The sequence below is a fragment of the Dasypus novemcinctus genome, chromosome 3 (assembly GCF_030445035.2).
Source record: "Dasypus novemcinctus isolate mDasNov1 chromosome 3, mDasNov1.1.hap2, whole genome shotgun sequence".
Lineage (NCBI taxonomy): Eukaryota > Metazoa > Chordata > Mammalia > Cingulata > Dasypodidae > Dasypus > Dasypus novemcinctus.
The window spans coordinates 129,743,742-129,763,419 of NC_080675.1; the positions used below are offsets into that span (position 1 = coordinate 129,743,742).

A 19,678-nucleotide genomic window follows, 5' to 3' on the forward strand; every position below is an offset into this window, starting at 1 on the left:
ACTCGCTTTATTGCGATATTCACTTTGCTTTGGTGATCTAGAACTGAACTTGCAATATCTCCAAGGTGTGCCTATAATTTACAATAAATTGTTAAAATTAACTTAAAACTTTAGGAAGTATGGAAGACTGCTAGTTTTCTCACTCCCAAGTCTGTTCTTCCTTTATTTCTGAGCACATGGCCTTCGCTGCAGTCTTTATTTCCTAACTTCCCTTGCAATTAGGTGTAACATGACTGAATTCTCACCAACAGAATGTGAGTTTAAGTAAGAGTTCTGGGCCTTTAAATTTTAAGCATTTACACTTTTTCTCTTTTCCCCCTTCTTACAAATTGGAATACAGACTTACCTGAGGCACACAGCTTTATGGAGATATTACCGTACAGGAGGGGGAAGGCTAACTCCCGGCTTACTGTGGGCTGCATATAGTGACTTTCTTCCAAAGGATACAGTGTTGAAAAGAGCGGAAAGTGCAATTTTACAGTGCATAAACCTTACAAACATTACCTCAAAACAGATTATCAGTCAAGAGTATCAAGTGATTTGATAAGATTTATCAAGTGATAAATCATCTTGATAGTGTGTGCCCTTAATTCGGGATAGTTTTAACCTCTGTGGGCTAATCGGCTCTTATTGAGTATTAGCAACCGACTACCCGCCCTCTTCCGTTAAACTACCCTCACGCCCTCTACGTTCCTGGGGCAGGACCGAGTAGTGCTACGGTAACCACTCGCCCACAGAGCGCGGGCCACGCCCTCCTCCCCACCCCCACCCCCTCCCGGCTCTGCAGCCCTCACGGTCAGCCCGGAGCCTCCAGGCGCAATCCGGAAGGAGCGCGCCAGTACCAAGGAGTCTGCGCACAGGGTTGGAGACTTCCGGGGCTCTCGCGGGAAGATGTGTGGTTGCCTAGGTAACCGCGTCGGAGTCGCGAACGATGGCCGGGCGAAGTCTTGGCCTCAGGGTCAGTTCGATCCCAAACTTTTGGGTAGCAAGTAGGTTCCGGGCAGGCCCAAGGACGGCGAACCACATTTAACTTCGGGTCTGAAAGTATCTATGTCTTTTACAGAGGCAGAGAGTTCCAGGGACTCCGCTACCGCCACGCTTTCAGCAACCTGCTACACCTCGATGGGATCTCCTTGCCAAGGAGGAAGAATATAAGTAAGAATTTCGGCGGTTGAGCTTTTCCTTCCTTTTTTCACCTAAATGAGGCTGCTTACAAGTATTTTGCTTGAGGCTGAGGGACTCTTTGGGATTATTCTCTGTCCAGCATTCCCTTCCCATCATCCCGCTCATCTACCCTTCTTCTCTTTCACATGAATAGTTCCCCGCCTCTTAGAAGATACTTGAAGGGGGAGAAAATTTAGTCCAAGTAAACGTGTTCGTCAACAAGATGATACGGCTGCAAGTGATTTGGTAGCGGGCATTGCCCACGAATAGCTCAATTGCTAGTTTGGGAATTTTTCTTAATTTCAGAGTTCCTAGAATTTAGGTATGGAATTTTTATTTTTTTTTAGGTTTGGTTTCTAAATTGATAGTATGTTTCTTATAAGGACCTTAGAACGCTCTCAGTGCAATCACCAGCATTTTACACTAGGAAACTAAGAAAGATGTCATTCTTTGCCCAGAGTGTGTAGAGGCCCCAGGAATTATAGTTCTCATCTTCATTCGATAGATATGGGAGGAGGATTTCCTTTTCTTAGCTGCTCTTAGGGTAGTTACAACGATCCTGATAGACAAGTGTTCTCATTCTTGGTTTATTACACTTTTCACCCCCTTCCCCCACTCCGGTTTTACACACTGCAGCCAGAGTATTTTTTGTCCTTCCCTTGCTTAAAACTTTACTGTGGTTTCCTGTGCACTTCAAAAGCTCTGACAGATCCTACTCCTGCTGGACTCCTCTTGCTTGATCTCGTGCCCCCTCATCTTGCCCACCCACTCTCCAGCTCATTGGTCTTTTAGTTCTTGAAGCTTTTTCCCGCTTTTACTTTGAAGGTGATCAACCCTACATGCCTTCCACCTTTACTGTCTAGAGTGGCCTTCCTTGACCTTGCTAAGTAGGCTTCCCTGTTATTCTTTTTCATTATGTCTTATTATTTTTTCTTTGCAATTAGCGTAATCTCTTACAATAAATTCATCTGTTTACTTATTTAATGTCTGTCTCTTCTATTTGACGGCAAATTCCACAAAGGCATGGCAGTTCTTCAAACTGTTAAACATAGAATTACCATATGATCTATATTTAAAATTAAAGCATATTCAAATTTAAAATGGGGCGGCACTGTTTTTAGATGAACTAGACACATACCACCAACTTGCAATGACATGTAGTAAGATAATCATCTTCTGTCTGGAGAAATGGGCTTATTATCTCAGTTCAAGTATGTAAGCAAGCAACTGTATCTCATATCCATATACGGTTCTGTATCAGCTGTATCCAATGGATATTTTCATTATCATTTATCAAACAGCTCTCTACCTTCGTTGATTAGGTTAAATCATCTAGTTAATTCATTTAGAGTATATTTTGCATCCAGCTCTGGTGGCTTGTTAGGGGTATAGTCCTGCTTAAAGTAACAAATCTTCAGGAGCTATAATAACCAGGAGCTGTCTCATGGTAAAGGTGACCAGTAGTTACTTGTTCTCTCATTTGTGCTCTGAGGTGTGTAGATCACAGGCATTATGAACAGAGCAGCTTGTTTCTTCTGCCTATAGCTCCTAGAACATTTTCTGTGCTCTACAGAAAGAAAATGTCTGGCAATCTGTATAGGCTAGAATATGAATTTTATTTTGTCACCTGTTGCTTTGGTATTAAGCATATTGATGTGGGCTATGGGTGGAGGGCTCTTTGTCTCTTCAGAGATAACTAAGTTGTTTGACTTGTGGGTGTGGAACGGTGGGGGGCTGCAGTCCTGCCCTTGGGGACTGGCAGCGGCTCCAGTCCCAGGAAATGTTTAACAATGCGGGGGCTATAAACTTTAAGTATTTAGGGGAAATGCAAAAACCAAATGTGCTAAAGGCTTATCTAGAATGTCTGGAGTCCATGCTAAAAGCTTACCTAAGATGTGGAAGATATATGCTAATTGAAGCCTATTGAGAACTGAAACAAAGGGACCATATGGCCTTTCCTCTCTGTATAAAAGACGTTTGAAAATCTTGTTCAGGGCTCGGGATTCAAACTGAAAGCTCCCAAGTCCGGCCGGCCGTCAATAAACCATTTTTCCTTCTCAAAATCATTGCTGAGTCCTGGCCTCTCTATACTCAAATAATTGAACTTCTCTTAAATTCCACAACAATATGGAATGCCTTTTCAATCAGCAAAACATAGCACAGCACAGCACTTCCCAGGAACCTCAATCCAGAATTGTCTACAATTCAGCTTCTGTCAAATAGTTGGAGAAAATGGTCACTCTTTGAGAGGACAGACTAAGGAATATGCTATTCATTCAATGCAGTTGATTCCCCAAGCTTCATCCCTGTATTGTAGAACCAGAGTGCTCAACAGTAAATTACATGACCTCAGTTTTAATTGGACTTGATAACTGGTAAGGCGAGTTTAATCACTCTGCAAAATCCCAATTACATTGGATTTATAGATTGATTTACACAGAGTTGACATCTTTATGCTTTATTGAATCTTCCCTTCCATTAATCTGGTACATTTTTATTGATAGGAGATTTGTCTTTTAATAATATTTTATCATTTTACCACATAAAAATCATGCATGTACGATTTGTTTCATAGTGCCTTATAGTTTTTGTTGCTGTAATGCTTTTTTTCTATCACATTTTCTAATTGGTTAGATGTATAGGAACATTATTGATTTTTGTGTGTTGATCCTACATCTGTATTTAATACCTATTGATCTTCAGCCCTTCTGAGCTCTCTTAATTCATTCTCTAAAGTCTCTTGTAAATTACAATACATTTATTCCTTTACAGTTTTTCTTGCATCTTCTTTTTTCTTTATCTGGCTATGACCTCCAGTGCAATAAGGAACAGAAAAGTGATGGTGTGCATCTTTATATTGGTTATGATTTTAAGGAGCCTTCTTTTATTGCTACATTTGAATCTTGCTGTTTGGTTTTGGTAGATGCTGTTCGTCAGGTTTAAAGAAATTGTTCTCTTTGGTTCCTGACTTGAATGAATGTTAAATCTTATCAAAACATTATTTTCCTGCATTAATTAAGGTGATCATATGATTTTCTCCCGCCTTTTAATGTTTTAACATACTGAACTACAAAATTGTTTTCCTAAAGACTGCTGAATTTGATTGCTATAATTTATAGAAGTTTTTTTTTAATATCTATGAACAAATGTGAGATTGGTCTTGTATGTTTTTTCTAGTTCTTTCTCTTTCAGATATTGTTATCAGTATTATTCTTCCTGCATGAAATAAGCTGAATAGTTTGCTTTTTTATGTTTCTGGAAACTCTTTATAAGTAGGGGTCATGTACCTTTTGAAAGTTTGATTAAAATTGTGAATCTGCATCTGATGTTTTATTTTTGTTGAGGCAATTTTTTGGCATCAGTTCAATTTCTTTAATAATTGTTTATTTTCTTAGATGTACTGTTGCTTTTAGAGTAAATTTTGTTAGCTGATGGTTTTTTAGTAAAATATCTACTTCATGTATGTTTTAAAATATATTGGCTTAAGTTTATTCTGATAATGCGCTTATGTTTTATGTTTCGATTGTCTCTGTTACTGTATCTACCACTCTTTTTTGGAGGAGTTCCAATGTTGTTTATTTTTGCCTTCTCTCTTTTTGTCTGTTGATCTTGCTGGACAGATAATTTATTTTATTGGTTTTTTCAGAGAACTAGGTTTTGGTGTTGTTGTTCATCTCTTTATGCTACTTTTTATTCTGTTTTCTCTTTATTATTTCCATCTCTCTTAATTGTGGTAAGTCTATTGTTTCCTTTTTTAGTTTCTTGAACTCATTTATTTTACATTTCTTATTTTAAAAGTAAATACATTAGCTCATTTATTGTTTTCTTATTTAAAAAAATATATATTTAAGTCTGTAAATTTCTCTCCTACTACATCTTAGTTGTATTCCAGGATCTGTTTTGATATGTATTTCTTTTGTGATTATTCTAAATATTTTGTAATTTTCATAATGGTTATTTAGTAATGTGTGTCTTTTAGTTCCCATACACATAAGGTTTTTGTTTGTTTTGTTTTTACTCATTTAAATTTTTCTGTTTAATTGCACTCTGATCAGAGAATGTATATGATTTTTAAAATGCTTTGGAACATATTTTGTGGTCAAGTATATGTTCAATTTTTGTAAAGTAATATGTGTTCTTTGATAGAAAGTATATTTGCTATTTGTTGACCAATCTATTAGATCAAACAAATTAATTTTGTTTTTTTATAATACCAGTATCTCATGATTTTTTTCTATTAGCTGTCTTGGTTTCTGTGTATCAAATCAACTATAATTATAGTTTAAAAATTATTTCTTCTCTTAATTCTATCATTTTTTGGTTGGAGACTATGTGGCCTGGTTTATTTGTCTTCCTGATGAATTATTCCTTTCATTATTATGTAGTATCTGTTACATATTTCTTTAAATTAATAGGTACTATTTTTAGAGCAGTTTTAGGTTTTTAGAAAAATTAAGCAGAGAGTAGGGAGTTCCCACATACCCCACCTCCACTCATAGTTTCCCCTATAATTAACATCTTGCATTAATGTGGTACATTTGTTGTAAATGATGAACCAATAGGAACACATTATTATTAATTAGGGGTCATAATTTATGTTAGGATTCACTGTATAGATCTGTGGGTTTGATAAATGCATTATATCATGTATCTACTATTACAATATTATACAGAATAATTTCACTGCCTTAAAAATCCTGTTCTCACGCGCAAGGAGTGTGCCCGTGAGGAGAGCCGCCCAGCGTGAAAAGAAAGTGCAGCCTGCCCAGGAATGGCGCCGCCCACACTTCCCGACTTCCCGTGCCGCTGATGACAACAGAAGCGGACAAAGAAACAAGACGCAACAAATAGACACCAAGAACAGACAACCAGGGGAGGGGGGAAAATTAAATAAATAAATTAAAAAAAAAAAAAAAAGGCAAATTTCAACAATGCAAAACTGCAATTACTTAAAAAAAAAAAAAAATCCTGTTCTCGGTGGCAGACTTGGCCCACTGGTTAGGGTGTCTGTCTACCACATGGGAGGTCCACGGTTCAAACCCCGGGCCTCCTTGACCCATGTAGAGCTGGCCCATGTGCAGTGCTGATGCATGCAAGGAGTGCCATGCCACGCAGGGGTGTCCCCTGCATAAGGGAGCCCCACGCACAAGGCGTGCACCCTATAAGGAGAGCCACCCAGCATGAAAGAAAGTGCAGCCTGCCTAAGAATGGCGCCGCCCACATGGAGAGCTAACACAACAAGATGACGCAACAAAAAGAAACACAGATTCTCATGCCGCTGATGACAACAGAAGCGGACAAAGAAGACATAGCAAATAGACACAGAGATCAGACAACCAGGGTGGGGGGGGAAGGGGAGAGAAATAAATCAAAATAAATAAATCTTTAAAAAAAAATCCTTTTCTCCATTTATTCATTCCTTCTTCCTACTCCTCACCCCCAAACCCCTAGCAAATACTGATTTTTTTGTTTGTTTGTTTATAGCTTTGCCTTTTCTAGGATGCCATATATTGGAATTATACAATATGTAGCCTTTTCAGTCTGTCTTCTTTCATTTAACAATATGCTGTTAATGTATGTCCTTGTCTTTTAGTGGCCTGATAGCACATTTTTTCTATTGCTCAATAATATTCCATCTGTAGATGTATTAGTTTGTTTATTCACTCACTGATTGAAGGGCATTTTGGTACTTCTAAGAGTTTGGTGATTATGAATAAAGTTTCTACAAACATTCCTGTATAGATTTTAATGTGAGCATACATTTTCCACATATTTGGGTAAATACTTTGGTACACTACTGCTGGATTGTATGGTAGACAGTTGAGCTTTATAAGAAACTGCCAAACGTGTTCTGAAGTGACTTTACCAGTTAGCATTCTAATCAGTAATGAATGAGAGTTCCTGCTGCTCCATATCCTTGTCAGAATTTGGTGTTGGTAGTGTTTTGGATTTTATCCATTCTAATAGGTATGTTGTGATGTCTCATTGTTGTTTTAATTTGCAATTCTCTAATGACATGTTGAATGAACATCTTTTAATATGCTTATTTGCCATGTATATATCTTCTTTGCTGAGGTATCTGTTCAGATCTTTTGCCCATTTTTAATTGGAATGGTTGTTTTCTTACTGTGGAATGTTAAGACTTCTTCATATATTTTGGATACCAGTCATTTGTCAAATATGAATTTTGCAAATACCTTCTTCCAATTGTCTTTCTAATATCTTAACACTGTCTTGTGGAACATACTTTTTTTTTTTTATCTTAATGAAGTCCAACTTAATGTTTTCTTCCCTAGATCATACTTTTAGTGTTGTATCTAAAAAGTCATCACCAAACTCAAGGTCACCTAAATTTGTCCCTATGTTGCTTTCTAGAAATTTGTATTTTACATTTAGGTCTGTATTCATTTTGTCTGGTTTTGGTATTAGAATAATTCTGGCCTTGTAGAATGAGTTAGAAAGTGTTCCCTCTGCTTCTCTTTCTGGAAGAGATTGTCAAGTATTGGCATCATTTTTTCCTTAAATATTTGGTAGAATTCACCAGCAGGAGTATCTGGGCCTAGTGTCTTTCTGATTTGGAAGGTTATTCATTATTGATTCCATTTCTTTATGTAGGTATGAGTTTCTGCGTTTCATTTTCCTTGTCTCTGAAGAGGTTCTTTTAACATTTCTTCAAAAGTCTATTTCTCCTTCACTTTTGAAGGATACTTTTGCTGGATACCAAATTGTAGATTGACTGTATTTTCTTTAAACACTTTATTTTACTCTACTTTCTTCTTGCTTGCATGGTTTCTGAAGAGGAATCCAATGTAATTCTTATCCTTGTTTGTCTATATATAAGGTGTTTTTTTTCCCTTCTAGTTTCTTTCATGATTGTCTCTGAGTTTTGATTTTCTGAAGTTTGAGTATGCTATGCCTAGGTATTTATTTTTTTGGTATTTATCCTGCTTGGTGTTCTCTGAGTTTGAAATTTCTCAGACATTATAACTTCAAATATTTCTTGTTCCTGTTTCCCTTTCTAATCTTTCTGGTTTTCCCATTACTCATATGTTACATCTTTTGTAATTGTCCCACAATTTTAGGGTATTTGTTCCATCTTTTTCAGTCTTTATTTTCTTTCCTTTTATTTTGGAAGTTTCTGTTGACATATCTTCAAGCTTACTGATTCTTTCCTTGGCCTTGTTTGGTCTTATTTCTGTTACAGTATTTATGATTTCTAGCATTTCCTTTTGACTCTTTCTTAGAATTCCCAATTTTTGCTTACGGCACCTACTTGTTTTGCATATTTTCTTCTTTTTCCATTAGGGTTCCTCAGCATCCTAATAATACTTATTTTAAATTTGTGTTCTGATAATTCAGGAATCTGTGCCATATCTGAGACTGATTCTGAAGCTTTTTCTACCTCTTCTGATTGTGGTTTTTGCCTTTTAGCATGTTTTGTGTTTTTTTTGTTGGAAGCTAGACATCATTTACTAGGTAAATGCAACTGAAATAAATAGGCCTTTAGTTTGAGATCTTATGTTTATCCAGCTGGGAGTTAAGGTATATGTAGGTCTCCTACTAAGGCTGGCCCCCAAGAGTTTTTATCTTTTAAGCCTGTCTACATTTAGTTTCCAGCAGTTTAGTCAATTACCCTTCAAGTATACCTACTAGTTTCTTACTTTAGGAGCAGCTTCTGCTCTTGGTAAGCAGTGGTAGCTGTATTTGCCTGCCCGTCTCTCCAGTTTTCTGGACCGAAGTCTGCCCTGTTACCTCAATTCTCTGATGTATCTAAGAAGAGTTGCTGATTTTCAGTTCAGTTTTGTTCTTGTCTAAGGGCAGAAGTGATGACTTCCAAGTTTTTATGTATAGTACTAGAAACCAAAAATCATGTTATATCTTTTTTAACCCTTTATTTTCAAACTTTCTACATAATTTTATTTTAAGATAATTTCTATTATACCCAGTCTGACAATTACTACTTTATAAGTGAGTTTATTTATTTACACTTATTTGGGTTTACTAATATATTCGAAGTTGTTTTAGTCATCTTATTTCTACTTACAGTGACTTTTCTTTAGTTTTTTTCTGTCTTCAGTTATATCGAGTTTTCATTTTGTCTTTATTTTTCCTTTACTGATTTCGAAGGACCTTCAAAAGCTTTAATTTAGCTTTCCCTTGCCATTCAAGTTAGATGATACCTTACTCTTCTATATTTTGAACACCTCTTAAGTTTATAATTAATGTTATTTTTATAGTCTGTAGTAATTTACAGTGATTTCCTAATTTCTTTGCACATCATGATTTCTTTTTTCCAAGTTCAAGTTTCCCCTTCCTATAATGGAAGTAAGAATCTGAGTGAAAACCTTTATGTGAAAATTTGATTCTAAACTCTCTGATCTTGTTTTTGAAAATTCTGTTACTTTTTGTACCACTTCTTCAATGACAGTTTGGTTGAACATAGAACTCAAGATGGCCAATTCCAAACCCCCCCCCCCCCCCGACCTTGGTCCTTTGAATATACCATTTTCCTGCCTGAGATCTATGTCTTTCTTCAATTCTGGAAAATTGTCAGTCATTCTCTTTTCTGATATTGATATCTCTTTCTCTTGGGATTTCCTCCTCGGTAGATATACATCTGTCTGTGTTATGCAGTCTATGGTTATTAACCTCTCTTTTATATTTTTAGCCCTTTGTCTCTTTGTAGTTGATTTCCTCATATCTGTCTTCTAATTCATTCGTCTTCTCTTCAGTTCAATCTATTCAACATATCCACTGAGTTTTTAATTTCAGTGACTGTGTTTCATTTATGTAATTTCTATTTGTTTTTTTCAAACTTAGTATTCTTTTTAATGCTCTGGTTCTTGCTTAATGGTTTCTATTCTTACCCTTTGTTTTACAAATTAAAAGTGCTTACTTAAAAACCATTTGTAGATTGTGTTATCTCTAATTCTGGTAGTACAAAGTTTCCTTTTTTTGGCAACTGCTGATTCTTCTTGGTAGTTTGTTTCTTTATGTGATTTATTATCTTTGTAAGGTCATCTTTAACTTAGTTTGCTTTCTGAGAGCTTCCCATATTTTCTAGGTGAGTAAATGCCCTGATATGGTGATTTTGAGTTTACTCTTTCTAGCTTACTAGAGTTTTCATTGCTTTCAGGCCAGCTTTATATATTAAAATTTAGATAAATTTTGACTTTACTCCTGTGACCTCTAATTACTCACAGAGCATCTTTTCTATCCATGGCCCTAGCTTTACTTCTGTTTATATAAGGTTATTGATAGAGTTTTTGTAGTCTGTGTTTCAGAAGGGTAGTTTGTTTCTTTATGTGACAACCTTCTTCATGGCTCCTACACATGCATCAAGCTCTACCTGTTAAGCTGTTCTGGCTTCTAATTTACTTGTCTCACTTTGAGTTACTTCTTAGTACCAAGGAGTTTCCCTTGTTTGAGTTTAAGCTTAGCACTATGTTGTTCATTATATTTACTCAGCATTTCCACAGGTCTGAAGCAGAAGAATAGTCCTTTGAGTTATCTTGCCTAATATAATTGACCAGAAGCTTCTATTTATGTTCTCATGCTTCTTGTTAAGGAAATAGAAAAAAAAAAAAAGAAAATCAGGTAGTGGCACCTTTAAGTCTTTATTAGTTATTTGTCTTTTGATTAAGCTATCCTGATACATAAAAATGTTTCTTAAAACATTTTAATGTTTTAGTAAGTGGTATAGTGCTGTTTTATTTTGGGGATGGGGTTGTCACTGGTTTGTGTTTGTGTCGCTTCTGAATCCCATATCTAAATGAATAGCAGGATATCTCATTTTTTAAATTGCTAAACATGTCTCCTTCATATATCTTCAGAAGAACCTAGATAGTCTAGAAATGTGACCTATCAATACAAGAAAGTGTTATATGCTTTTGAAGATGTTTATTATCGTGTTAGCCTTTAAAAGTTAAAAAGGGACTTGAACCAATGATAGGAACAGAGTTTAGTATATTATGTTAACTACATTTCATTGGAATATTGTGTAGCCATTTAAGGCGATAATTATAAAGATTATGTAGTGATAACCATATTCCTTCTATATTGTTATAGGAACATAGTATAAAATTGTATATATGCTATAGATGAAAGCTGGAAGGGGATGTTAAAAAATGAAAATGATTGGATCATGGCAATAGGCTTATGAGCAAATTCTGAATTCCTTTAAAAACAATTCCCTTCAATGATATTGTCATTCTTATAGTCTTGATGGGAACAAATACATAGTATTCCTAGTCTTTACTAGGTTGTAAATAAATTGAGCTAAAACATGGTAGATGGCAGTAAAATTAATCACCTTTCTTTCTGATGAAATTAGTCATCATCTTTCTGATGATATCGAAGTATGTAGCTGAGGTGTGAGCCACATTGGATTTACTCACTATCCCCCAGAGTTACCTCCCCGGTCACAGCAACATTCCAGCCCAGAGCAACCCCCTCTCCCACCCCTCCCACTCGTGTCACCAACTCAAGGCAGGGCCTATTTAGGGAGAAGCAAAATTAGAACTTGTGCTTTCTGTAGGTAGATTAATCTGAAGAAGAACAGGAGTGGAACTGAGTTGAACCCATTCAGTTTATTCTTCCCAAATTTATTAGTCAAGTAAGTCACACCTCTTGAGTAAAAGGCCAGAGAGACCAAAGTTACACTGTTTGAGTTGCTACAATGAGGAAGGAAGAATCAGTGGGGAATTAGAGATAAATGTTACTTCTAACAGCTATGTTAATTTTGGAGTAAAAATATAAGGTGGGGACTTCTGGGAAGATGGCATCAAAGTAGGTAGACAGAGCTCAACTCTCTCACAAAGAACAATGGAGAAAGGGCAAAAACCTACCCAAGGGAGCTGCATGGGGAATTAGCAGAACAGGAAGCAGGACTGGGAGACAGAGGCCAAAGGAAAATCATGAGTTACTCACCCCTGTGGCTGGGAACAGCCCTACTCACTGCAGCCAACTGAGTGGGAGGGAGCATTCCCTGGGAAGAAGAGAGGTGGAGAGTGGTTTATCTTTGGTGAGTTTGGCCAGCTGAGCCCTCTTTGAATCTCAGGAGAGACCAATGCCAGGGCTGAAGTGGCCCCAGTGGCCCCAGGAAGAGAGGAGGGGGGATCTGATCAGGCAGGCTGTCACACTCAGCAGCCTTGGCAGAGAGGAACTAGGTGGGGGGGGGGGGGGGAGGGTGGAGACTCTCACCCAACCAGCCTTGCTCTTGTTAACTGTTAGAAGCCCAATTTGCCTGAGGGAACAGGAGCGGGAAGAGACAGATAAGCTTGCAGAAGCCTGTTTAACCTGTGGACCACTCCTAGCTTGGTGTAGGAACTCTTGCCTTGCATGTGCAAGGTCCCTGGTTTGATTCCTAGTACCTCCTAAGAGAAGGGATTCAGCCAGTGATCCACTGAGTTATCAGGCACCTAGGTGGCACCTTATGACAGGGAACATACAGACATATTTTTTGTTTAGGTTTTAAAAATCTTTTATTTTTTATCTTGAAAAAAAAAATTCATTAAAACTGGGTGCCTCACCTGCGGAGGGCAGCCTGCAGGGCGATTTATTGATGAGCACTGGCAGCCTGAAAATTTCTCTAGGGACCTAAGAGGGAAACCTGTTTTTCATGTTTTTTGTTTGTTTGTTTCTTATTTGTTGTCTTTTTCCTTCCTTTGTTTCCTTTTTTCTTTACTTATTTTCTCTACCTACTTTATTTTCTTTCCTTTATTGTTTAAACTTTATTTTGTACATTTAATAATTGAAAATATAAACAATTAAAAACTAAAAAGAAAACACAGAGTGGCGGACTTGGCCCAGTGGTTAGGGTGTCTGTCTACCACATGGGAGGTCCGCGGTTCAAACCCCAGGCCTCCTTGACCTGTGTGGAGCTGGCTCATGCGCAGTGCTGATGCGCGCAAGGAGTGTCATGCCACGCAGGGGTGTGCCCTGCGTAGGGGAGCCCCATGTGCAAGGAAAGCTGCCCAGCGTGAAAGAAAGTGCAGCCTGCCCAGGAATGGTGCCGCACACACGGAGAGCTTGACACAACAAGATGACACAACAAAAAGAAACACAGATTCCCGTGCTGCTGACAACAGAAGCAGACAAAGATGACGCAGCAAATAGACACAGAACAGACAACTGGAGTGGGGGGGAGGGGAGAGAAATAAATAAATAAATCTTTAAAGAAAAAAGAAAACAGTTGAATCAAAACATACATTTCTCAATCTTTCCTTTATTTTTCCACCTTCTGTCTTCTATTGTTTTTCTTTCGTTACACCTCTTCTTGTTTGAGCTTTCTCTCTCTTGCTCTCTTTTTTCCTTCTTATATTTCTAGCCTTTTAATTCATTCAACTTTTTTCTATTTTGTTTCATTTTTTCTTTTCCACCTTTTACCTTTTATATTCTTATTCCTTTGTACTTTTTATGATTTTTTAAACTTTTATTATATATTTATTTTCCTAGCTCTTGTATGGTTCCTCTTCTACCTTTTAAAATTATTACTATTACTTTTTTCTCTTATCTCTTTCCTTTTGTCTGGTTCTAATTCTTTTCCCCAAGGGAACACAGACAACTGCAAGGATATAGAAGAAACAAGTGTCAAAAAGGAACCTTACCACAGAAAAAACCCCCACAAAGCACAATAAAACAAAACCCTAGAGTAGGAAGAGAAGTTAACCAATCAAATAAGCCCATCAAGACAAACAGACGCCTTGAAACCAACAAAAAATTACAAGCCATACTAAGAAACAAGCCAGTCTAATGAACAAACTGAAAATAGGAGGAGATGCAGAACCTGAAACAACTAATCAAGGATGTCCAAACAAATAGCATGAATCAACTTAATGAAGTGAAGGAGGAGATAAAGGATATTAAGAAGACATTAGGGGAACATAATGCAGAAATTGTAAACATACATGAAAAGATAATGGATTTGATGGTAATGAATGGCACAATGCAAGAAATCAAAAATATGTTGGAAGCACATAATAGCAGATTTAAACAGGCAGAGGAAAGAAACAACAATGTTGAAAACAGTACATCTGAAATGAGACAGATAGTAGGGCCGATAAATACAAAGATAGAAAAAACCCAGCAGGGACTTGGGGATTTGAATGAAATGCACAAATATACACATTATAGGCATCCTGGAGGGAGAAGAGAAGGGAAGAGGAGCAGAGGAGTGTTTGAGGAAATAATGGCTGAAAATTTCCCAACTCTTTGAGGGACATGAATGTACATGTCCAGGAAGCACAGCGTACCCCAACAGTATAAATCCTAACAAACCCACCCAAGACATATACTTATCAAATTGTTCAATACTCAAGACAAAGAATACTGAAAGCAGCAAGAGAAAAGAGATCCATCACAAATAAGGGAAGCTTGATAAGATTAAGTGCTGATTTCTCATTTGAATCCATGGAGGCAAGAAGGCAGTACTATGGCATAGTCAAGGTGCTCACAGAAAAAAACTGTCAGCCAAGAAGTCTGTATCAAGAATTTCTGTATCCAGAAAAACTGGCATCCAAAAATGAGGGAGAGGGAAACGGACTTTGGCCCAGTGGTTAGGGCGTCCGTCTACCACATGGGAGGTCCGCGGTTCAAACCCTGGGCCTTCTTGACCTGTGTGGAGCTGGCCCATGCGCAGTGCTGATGCGTGCAAGGAGTGCCGCCCCACACAGGGGTGTCTCCCGCGTAGGGGAGCCCCACGCGCAAGGAGTGCACCCGTAAGGAGAGCCGCCCTGCGCGAAAGAAAGTGCAGCCTACCCAGGAATGGCGCCGCCCACACTTCCCGTGCCGCTGACGACAACAGAAGCGGACAAAGAAACAAGACGCAGCAAATAGACACAGAAAACAGACAACCGGGGGAGGGGAGGGGAATTAAATAAATAAATAAATCTTTAAAAAAAAAATGAGGGAGAGTTCAAAGTATTCACAGATAAACAGAAAATAAGAGAGTTTGTCAATAAGAAACCTGCCCTTCAAGAAATATTAAGGGAGTTCTGCAGGTTGAAAGGAAAAAACAGTAGAGAGTGGATTGGAGGAGAGCGTAAGAAGGAAGATTATTAGTAAGAATAAGTAAAAAGAAAAGAGAAAAACAACATATGACATAAGCAATTCCTTGACAGTAATAACATTGAATGTTAATGGATTAAACTCTCCAATCAAGAGACATAGATTAGCCAGATAAGTAAGTATAACCCATCTATATACTCTCTATAAGGAACTCAGCTTATTCCCAGGGATGCAAGGAAGTTGTAAGTGAATGGTTGGAAAACAATTTTACGTGCAAACAATAACCAAAAAAGGGTGGAAGTAGCTATACTAATATTGGACAAAATAGTCTTTAGATGCAAAACTATCATAAGAGACAAAGAAGGAAAGAAGGATGCTGTATGTTAATTAAAGGGTAATCTCTCAAGAAGAAAGAAAAATCGTAAACATTTATGCACCTAACCAGGGTGCCTCAAAATACATGAGGCAAACATTGAAAAGGCTGAGTGGAGAAAGAACATAGATGCCTCTACAGTTATAGTGGGGGACTTTAATATACAATTATCACCATTAGAACATCTCAACAGAGGGTCAATAAAGAAACAGAGACCTCGAATAGTATGTTAGAGATTATAGGCCTAATAAACATATAAAGAACATTGCACCCAATACAGCTTGAGCACACATGGATTGTTCTCTAGGATAGACCTCATGCTAGGCCACAGAACAACTCTCAATGAATTTAGAAAGATTGAAATAATACAAAGTAGTATCACTAACCACAATGGAATGAAGCTGGAAATCAGTAAGGGGCAGAGAACCAGGTTAAGCACAAAGATACGGAAGTTAAATAACACACTTTCAGACAATCAGTAGGTGTAGCAGTTTGATATTGTTTATGAATTCCAAAAATAGATATTGGATTATGTTTGAAAACTGCTTTGTTCCTCTGGGCATTTGAGATTATATTGGATTCAGAGGTTTCACTTTTACTTGATTAAATAATGATTGAGGCTTTGACTGGGCCATATCAGTAGGATGTTGAGTCCCCGCCCCCTTGGTGGGTGGGCACTACAGAGAAGGGAGTTTAGAGTTTTGAGCTATAGCCCTGGAAGTAGCAGAGCAGTTGATCCTAGAAAGAATTGAGCCCTGGGGAGAGAGACAAAACCTAGAGAGCCTGATAGTCTACAGCTGGCCTTGTGGAGATAACAGCAGCTGAGCCCGGAGAGAAAAGAGCCCTGGGAGAGAGACAAGACTTATCCCAGCCTACAACTGATACTGGAAGAAGCTGGGACCATGGAGCCTTAAGAGGAAGAAGACTAAACATCGGCAGCTATCTTGCTCCAACACGTAGCAACAGACTTTGGTGAGGGAAGTAACTTATGCTTTATGGCCTGTTAACTATAAGCTTCTACCCTAAATGAATACCCTTTATAAAAGCCAACAGATTTCTGGTATTGCATCAGCACCCTTTTGGCTGACTAATACAGTGGGTCAAGGAGGTAATTGCAAAAGAAATCAGTAACTACCTTGAAACGAATGCAAATGACCTTGAAATGAATGCAAATGACCACACAAAATGTCATAACCTATGGGATTCAGTAAAGCAATGCTGAGAGGGAAATTTATAGCCATAAATGCCTATATTGAAGAAAAAAGAGCTCAAATAAAAAACCTAACTGCTCACCTGGAGGAATTAGAAAAAGAACAACAAACTAATCCCAAATCAAGTAGAAGGAAGGAAATAAAAAGAGCAGAGCTAAATGAAAGTGAAAATAAGAAAGCACTAGAAAAAAAATTAACTAAACCAAAAGCTGGTTCTTTGAAAAGATTAATAAAATTGACAAACCCTTAGCTAAACCAACAAAGAAAAAGAGGAGATGCAAATACATACACTAAAACAAGGAAGGGGATATCACCACTGATTGCACAGAAATAAAGAGTATCATAAGAGGATACTTTCAAAAAATGGTATGCCAAGAAGATGGATAACTTAGATGAAATGGACAAATTTCTAGAAACACACAAGCAACCTACATTGATGAAAGAAGAAATTCATGAACTCAACAGACCAATCACAAGTAGGAGATTGAATTAGTCATCAAAAACCTCCCAAGCAAGAAGAACCCAGGACTAGAGGGCTTCACAGGTGAATTCTATGAGTCATTCCGGAAAGATCTAACCCAGTCCTGCTTAAACACTTCGGAAAAATAGAAGTGGAGGGAACATTGCTTAACTTATTCTATGATGCCAAATCACTCTAACACCAAAGCCACACAATGCCACAAGAAAGAAAAACTATAGACCAATCTCACTAATGAACCTAGATGCTAAAATCCTCAACAAAATACTTGCTAATCGTATTCAACAACACATCAAATGAATTATGCACTATGACCAAGTGGATTTCACCCCTGGTATGCAAGGAGCGTTCAACATAAGAAAATCAATGAATACACCACATTAACAGACAGGGAAAAAATCCCCACATGATCATCTATTTTTTTTAAAGATTTATTTATTTTTTTCTCTCCCTTCCCCCCCCACCCCAGTTGTCTGCTCTCTGTGTCCATTTGCTGTGTGTTCTTCTGTGACTGCTTCTATCCTTATCAGTGGCACTGGAAATCTGTGTTTCTTTTTGTTGCATTATCTTGTTGTGTCAGCTCTCTGTGTGTGCGACGCCATTCTTGGGCAAGCTGTACTTTCTTTTGTGCTGGGTGGCTCTCCTTATGGGGTGCACTCCTTGTGCATGGGGCTCCCCTAAGTGGGGGACACCCCTGCATGGCACGGCACTCCTTGCGCACATCAGCACTGCACATGGGTCAGCTCCACATGGGTCATGGAGGCCTGGGGTTTGAACTGAGGACCTCCCATGTGGTAGGTGGATGCCCTATCCATTGGGCCAAGTCCACTTCCCACATGATCATCTATTGATGCAGAAAAAGCATTAGACAAAATTCAGCACACTTTCTTTATAAAAAACACTTCAAAAGATAGGAATAGACTTCAAAAGTTAGGAATAGAAGGAAACTTCCTCACCCTGATAAAGGGTATACATGAAAAACCCATAGCTAGCGTCATATTCAATGGTGAAATGCTAAGGATGCCCACTCTTATTTAATATTGTGTTAGAAGTACTCGCTCAAGCACTAAGGCAAGGAAATGATATAAAAGGCATCCAAATTGGAAAGGAAGAAGTAAAAATTTCAATATTTGCAGATGACATAATCCTACACATACAAAGCCTTGAGAAATTACAACAAAGCTTCTAAAACAAATACATGGTTTCAGTAAAGTGGCAGGATAGAAAATCAACACACAAAAATCAATAGCATTTCTGTACACCAATAATGAGCAATCTAAGGAGGAATTCAAGAAAAAAAATTCCATTTACAATAGCAACTAAAAGAATCAAATACCTAGGAATGAACTTAAATAAAGATGCAAAGGACTTGTGTGCAGAAAACTACACAATCAGGAAGCAGACTTGGCCCAGTGGTTAGGGCATCCATCTATAACATGGGAGGTCCACAGTTCAAACCCTGGGCCTCCTTAACCTGTGTAGAGCTGGCCCACATGCAATGCTGATGCGCGCAAGGAGTGCCGTGCCACGCAGGGGTGTCCTCGTGTAGGGGAGCCCCACATGCAAGGAGTGTGCCCCATAAGGAGAGCCGCCCAGCACAAAAGAAAGTACAGCCTGCCCAAGAATGGTGCTGCACACATGGAGAGCTGACACAACAAGATGACGCAACAAAAAGAAACACATATTCTCATGCCGCTGACAACAACAGAAGTGGACAAAGAAGAACATGCAGCAAATAGACACAGAGAACAGACAACTGGGGCAGGGGGGAAGGGCAGAGAAATAAATAAATAAATCTTAAAAAAAAAAAAAGAAAACTATACAACATTTTTAAGAGCAATCGAAGAAGACCTAAATAAATGGAAGTATATTCCCTGTTCATGGATTGGAAGACTAAACATCATTAAGATATCTGTCCTACTCAAATTGATTTACAGATTTAACACAATCCCTATAAAAATTACAAAGCATTTTTTACTCAATTGGAAAAGCTATTATGAAATTTATATGGAAGGGCAAGGGTCCCTGAATAGCCAAAGCCATACTGAAAAAGAAAACAAAATCAGAGGAATCACACTACTCGACTTTAAAACAAAAACTACAAAACTACAGTGGTCAGAACTGCATGGTTTTGACACAAGGATAGACATATTGACCAGTAGAACAGAATTGAGAATTCTTAGATCCTTGCATATATAGTCAACTGATATTTGACAGGGCCACCAAGCCAACTCAACTGGGAGAGAATGGCCTTTCAACAAATGTGCTTGGAGAACTGGATATCATTGTCCAAAAGAATGAAAGAGGATCTCCATCTCATGTCCTGTAAAAAAAAATTAACTCAAGATGGATCAAAGATCTAAATATAAGAGCCAAGACCATAAAGCTCCTAGAAGGTAATGTAGGGAAGCATTTACAAGATCATGTAGTAGGAAATGGTTTCAT

The 19,678-nt window shown here is 37.9% G+C and overlaps 1 protein-coding gene across 1 annotated transcript in view; it reads left to right on the plus strand.

Annotated features, from left to right (window-relative positions):
- Positions 1–854: 854 nt before the first annotated feature.
- TEX9 (testis expressed 9) overlaps positions 855–19,678 on the plus strand; it is a 113,817-nt gene continuing 94,993 nt past the window's right edge. The window contains exons 1-2 of the mRNA XM_004468330.5: positions 855–958; positions 1,064–1,155. Of these exons, the coding sequence (XP_004468387.2) occupies positions 932–958; positions 1,064–1,155 (119 nt within the window). The 5' untranslated portion in view covers positions 855–931. The remainder of the gene's footprint in view (positions 959–1,063; positions 1,156–19,678) is intronic.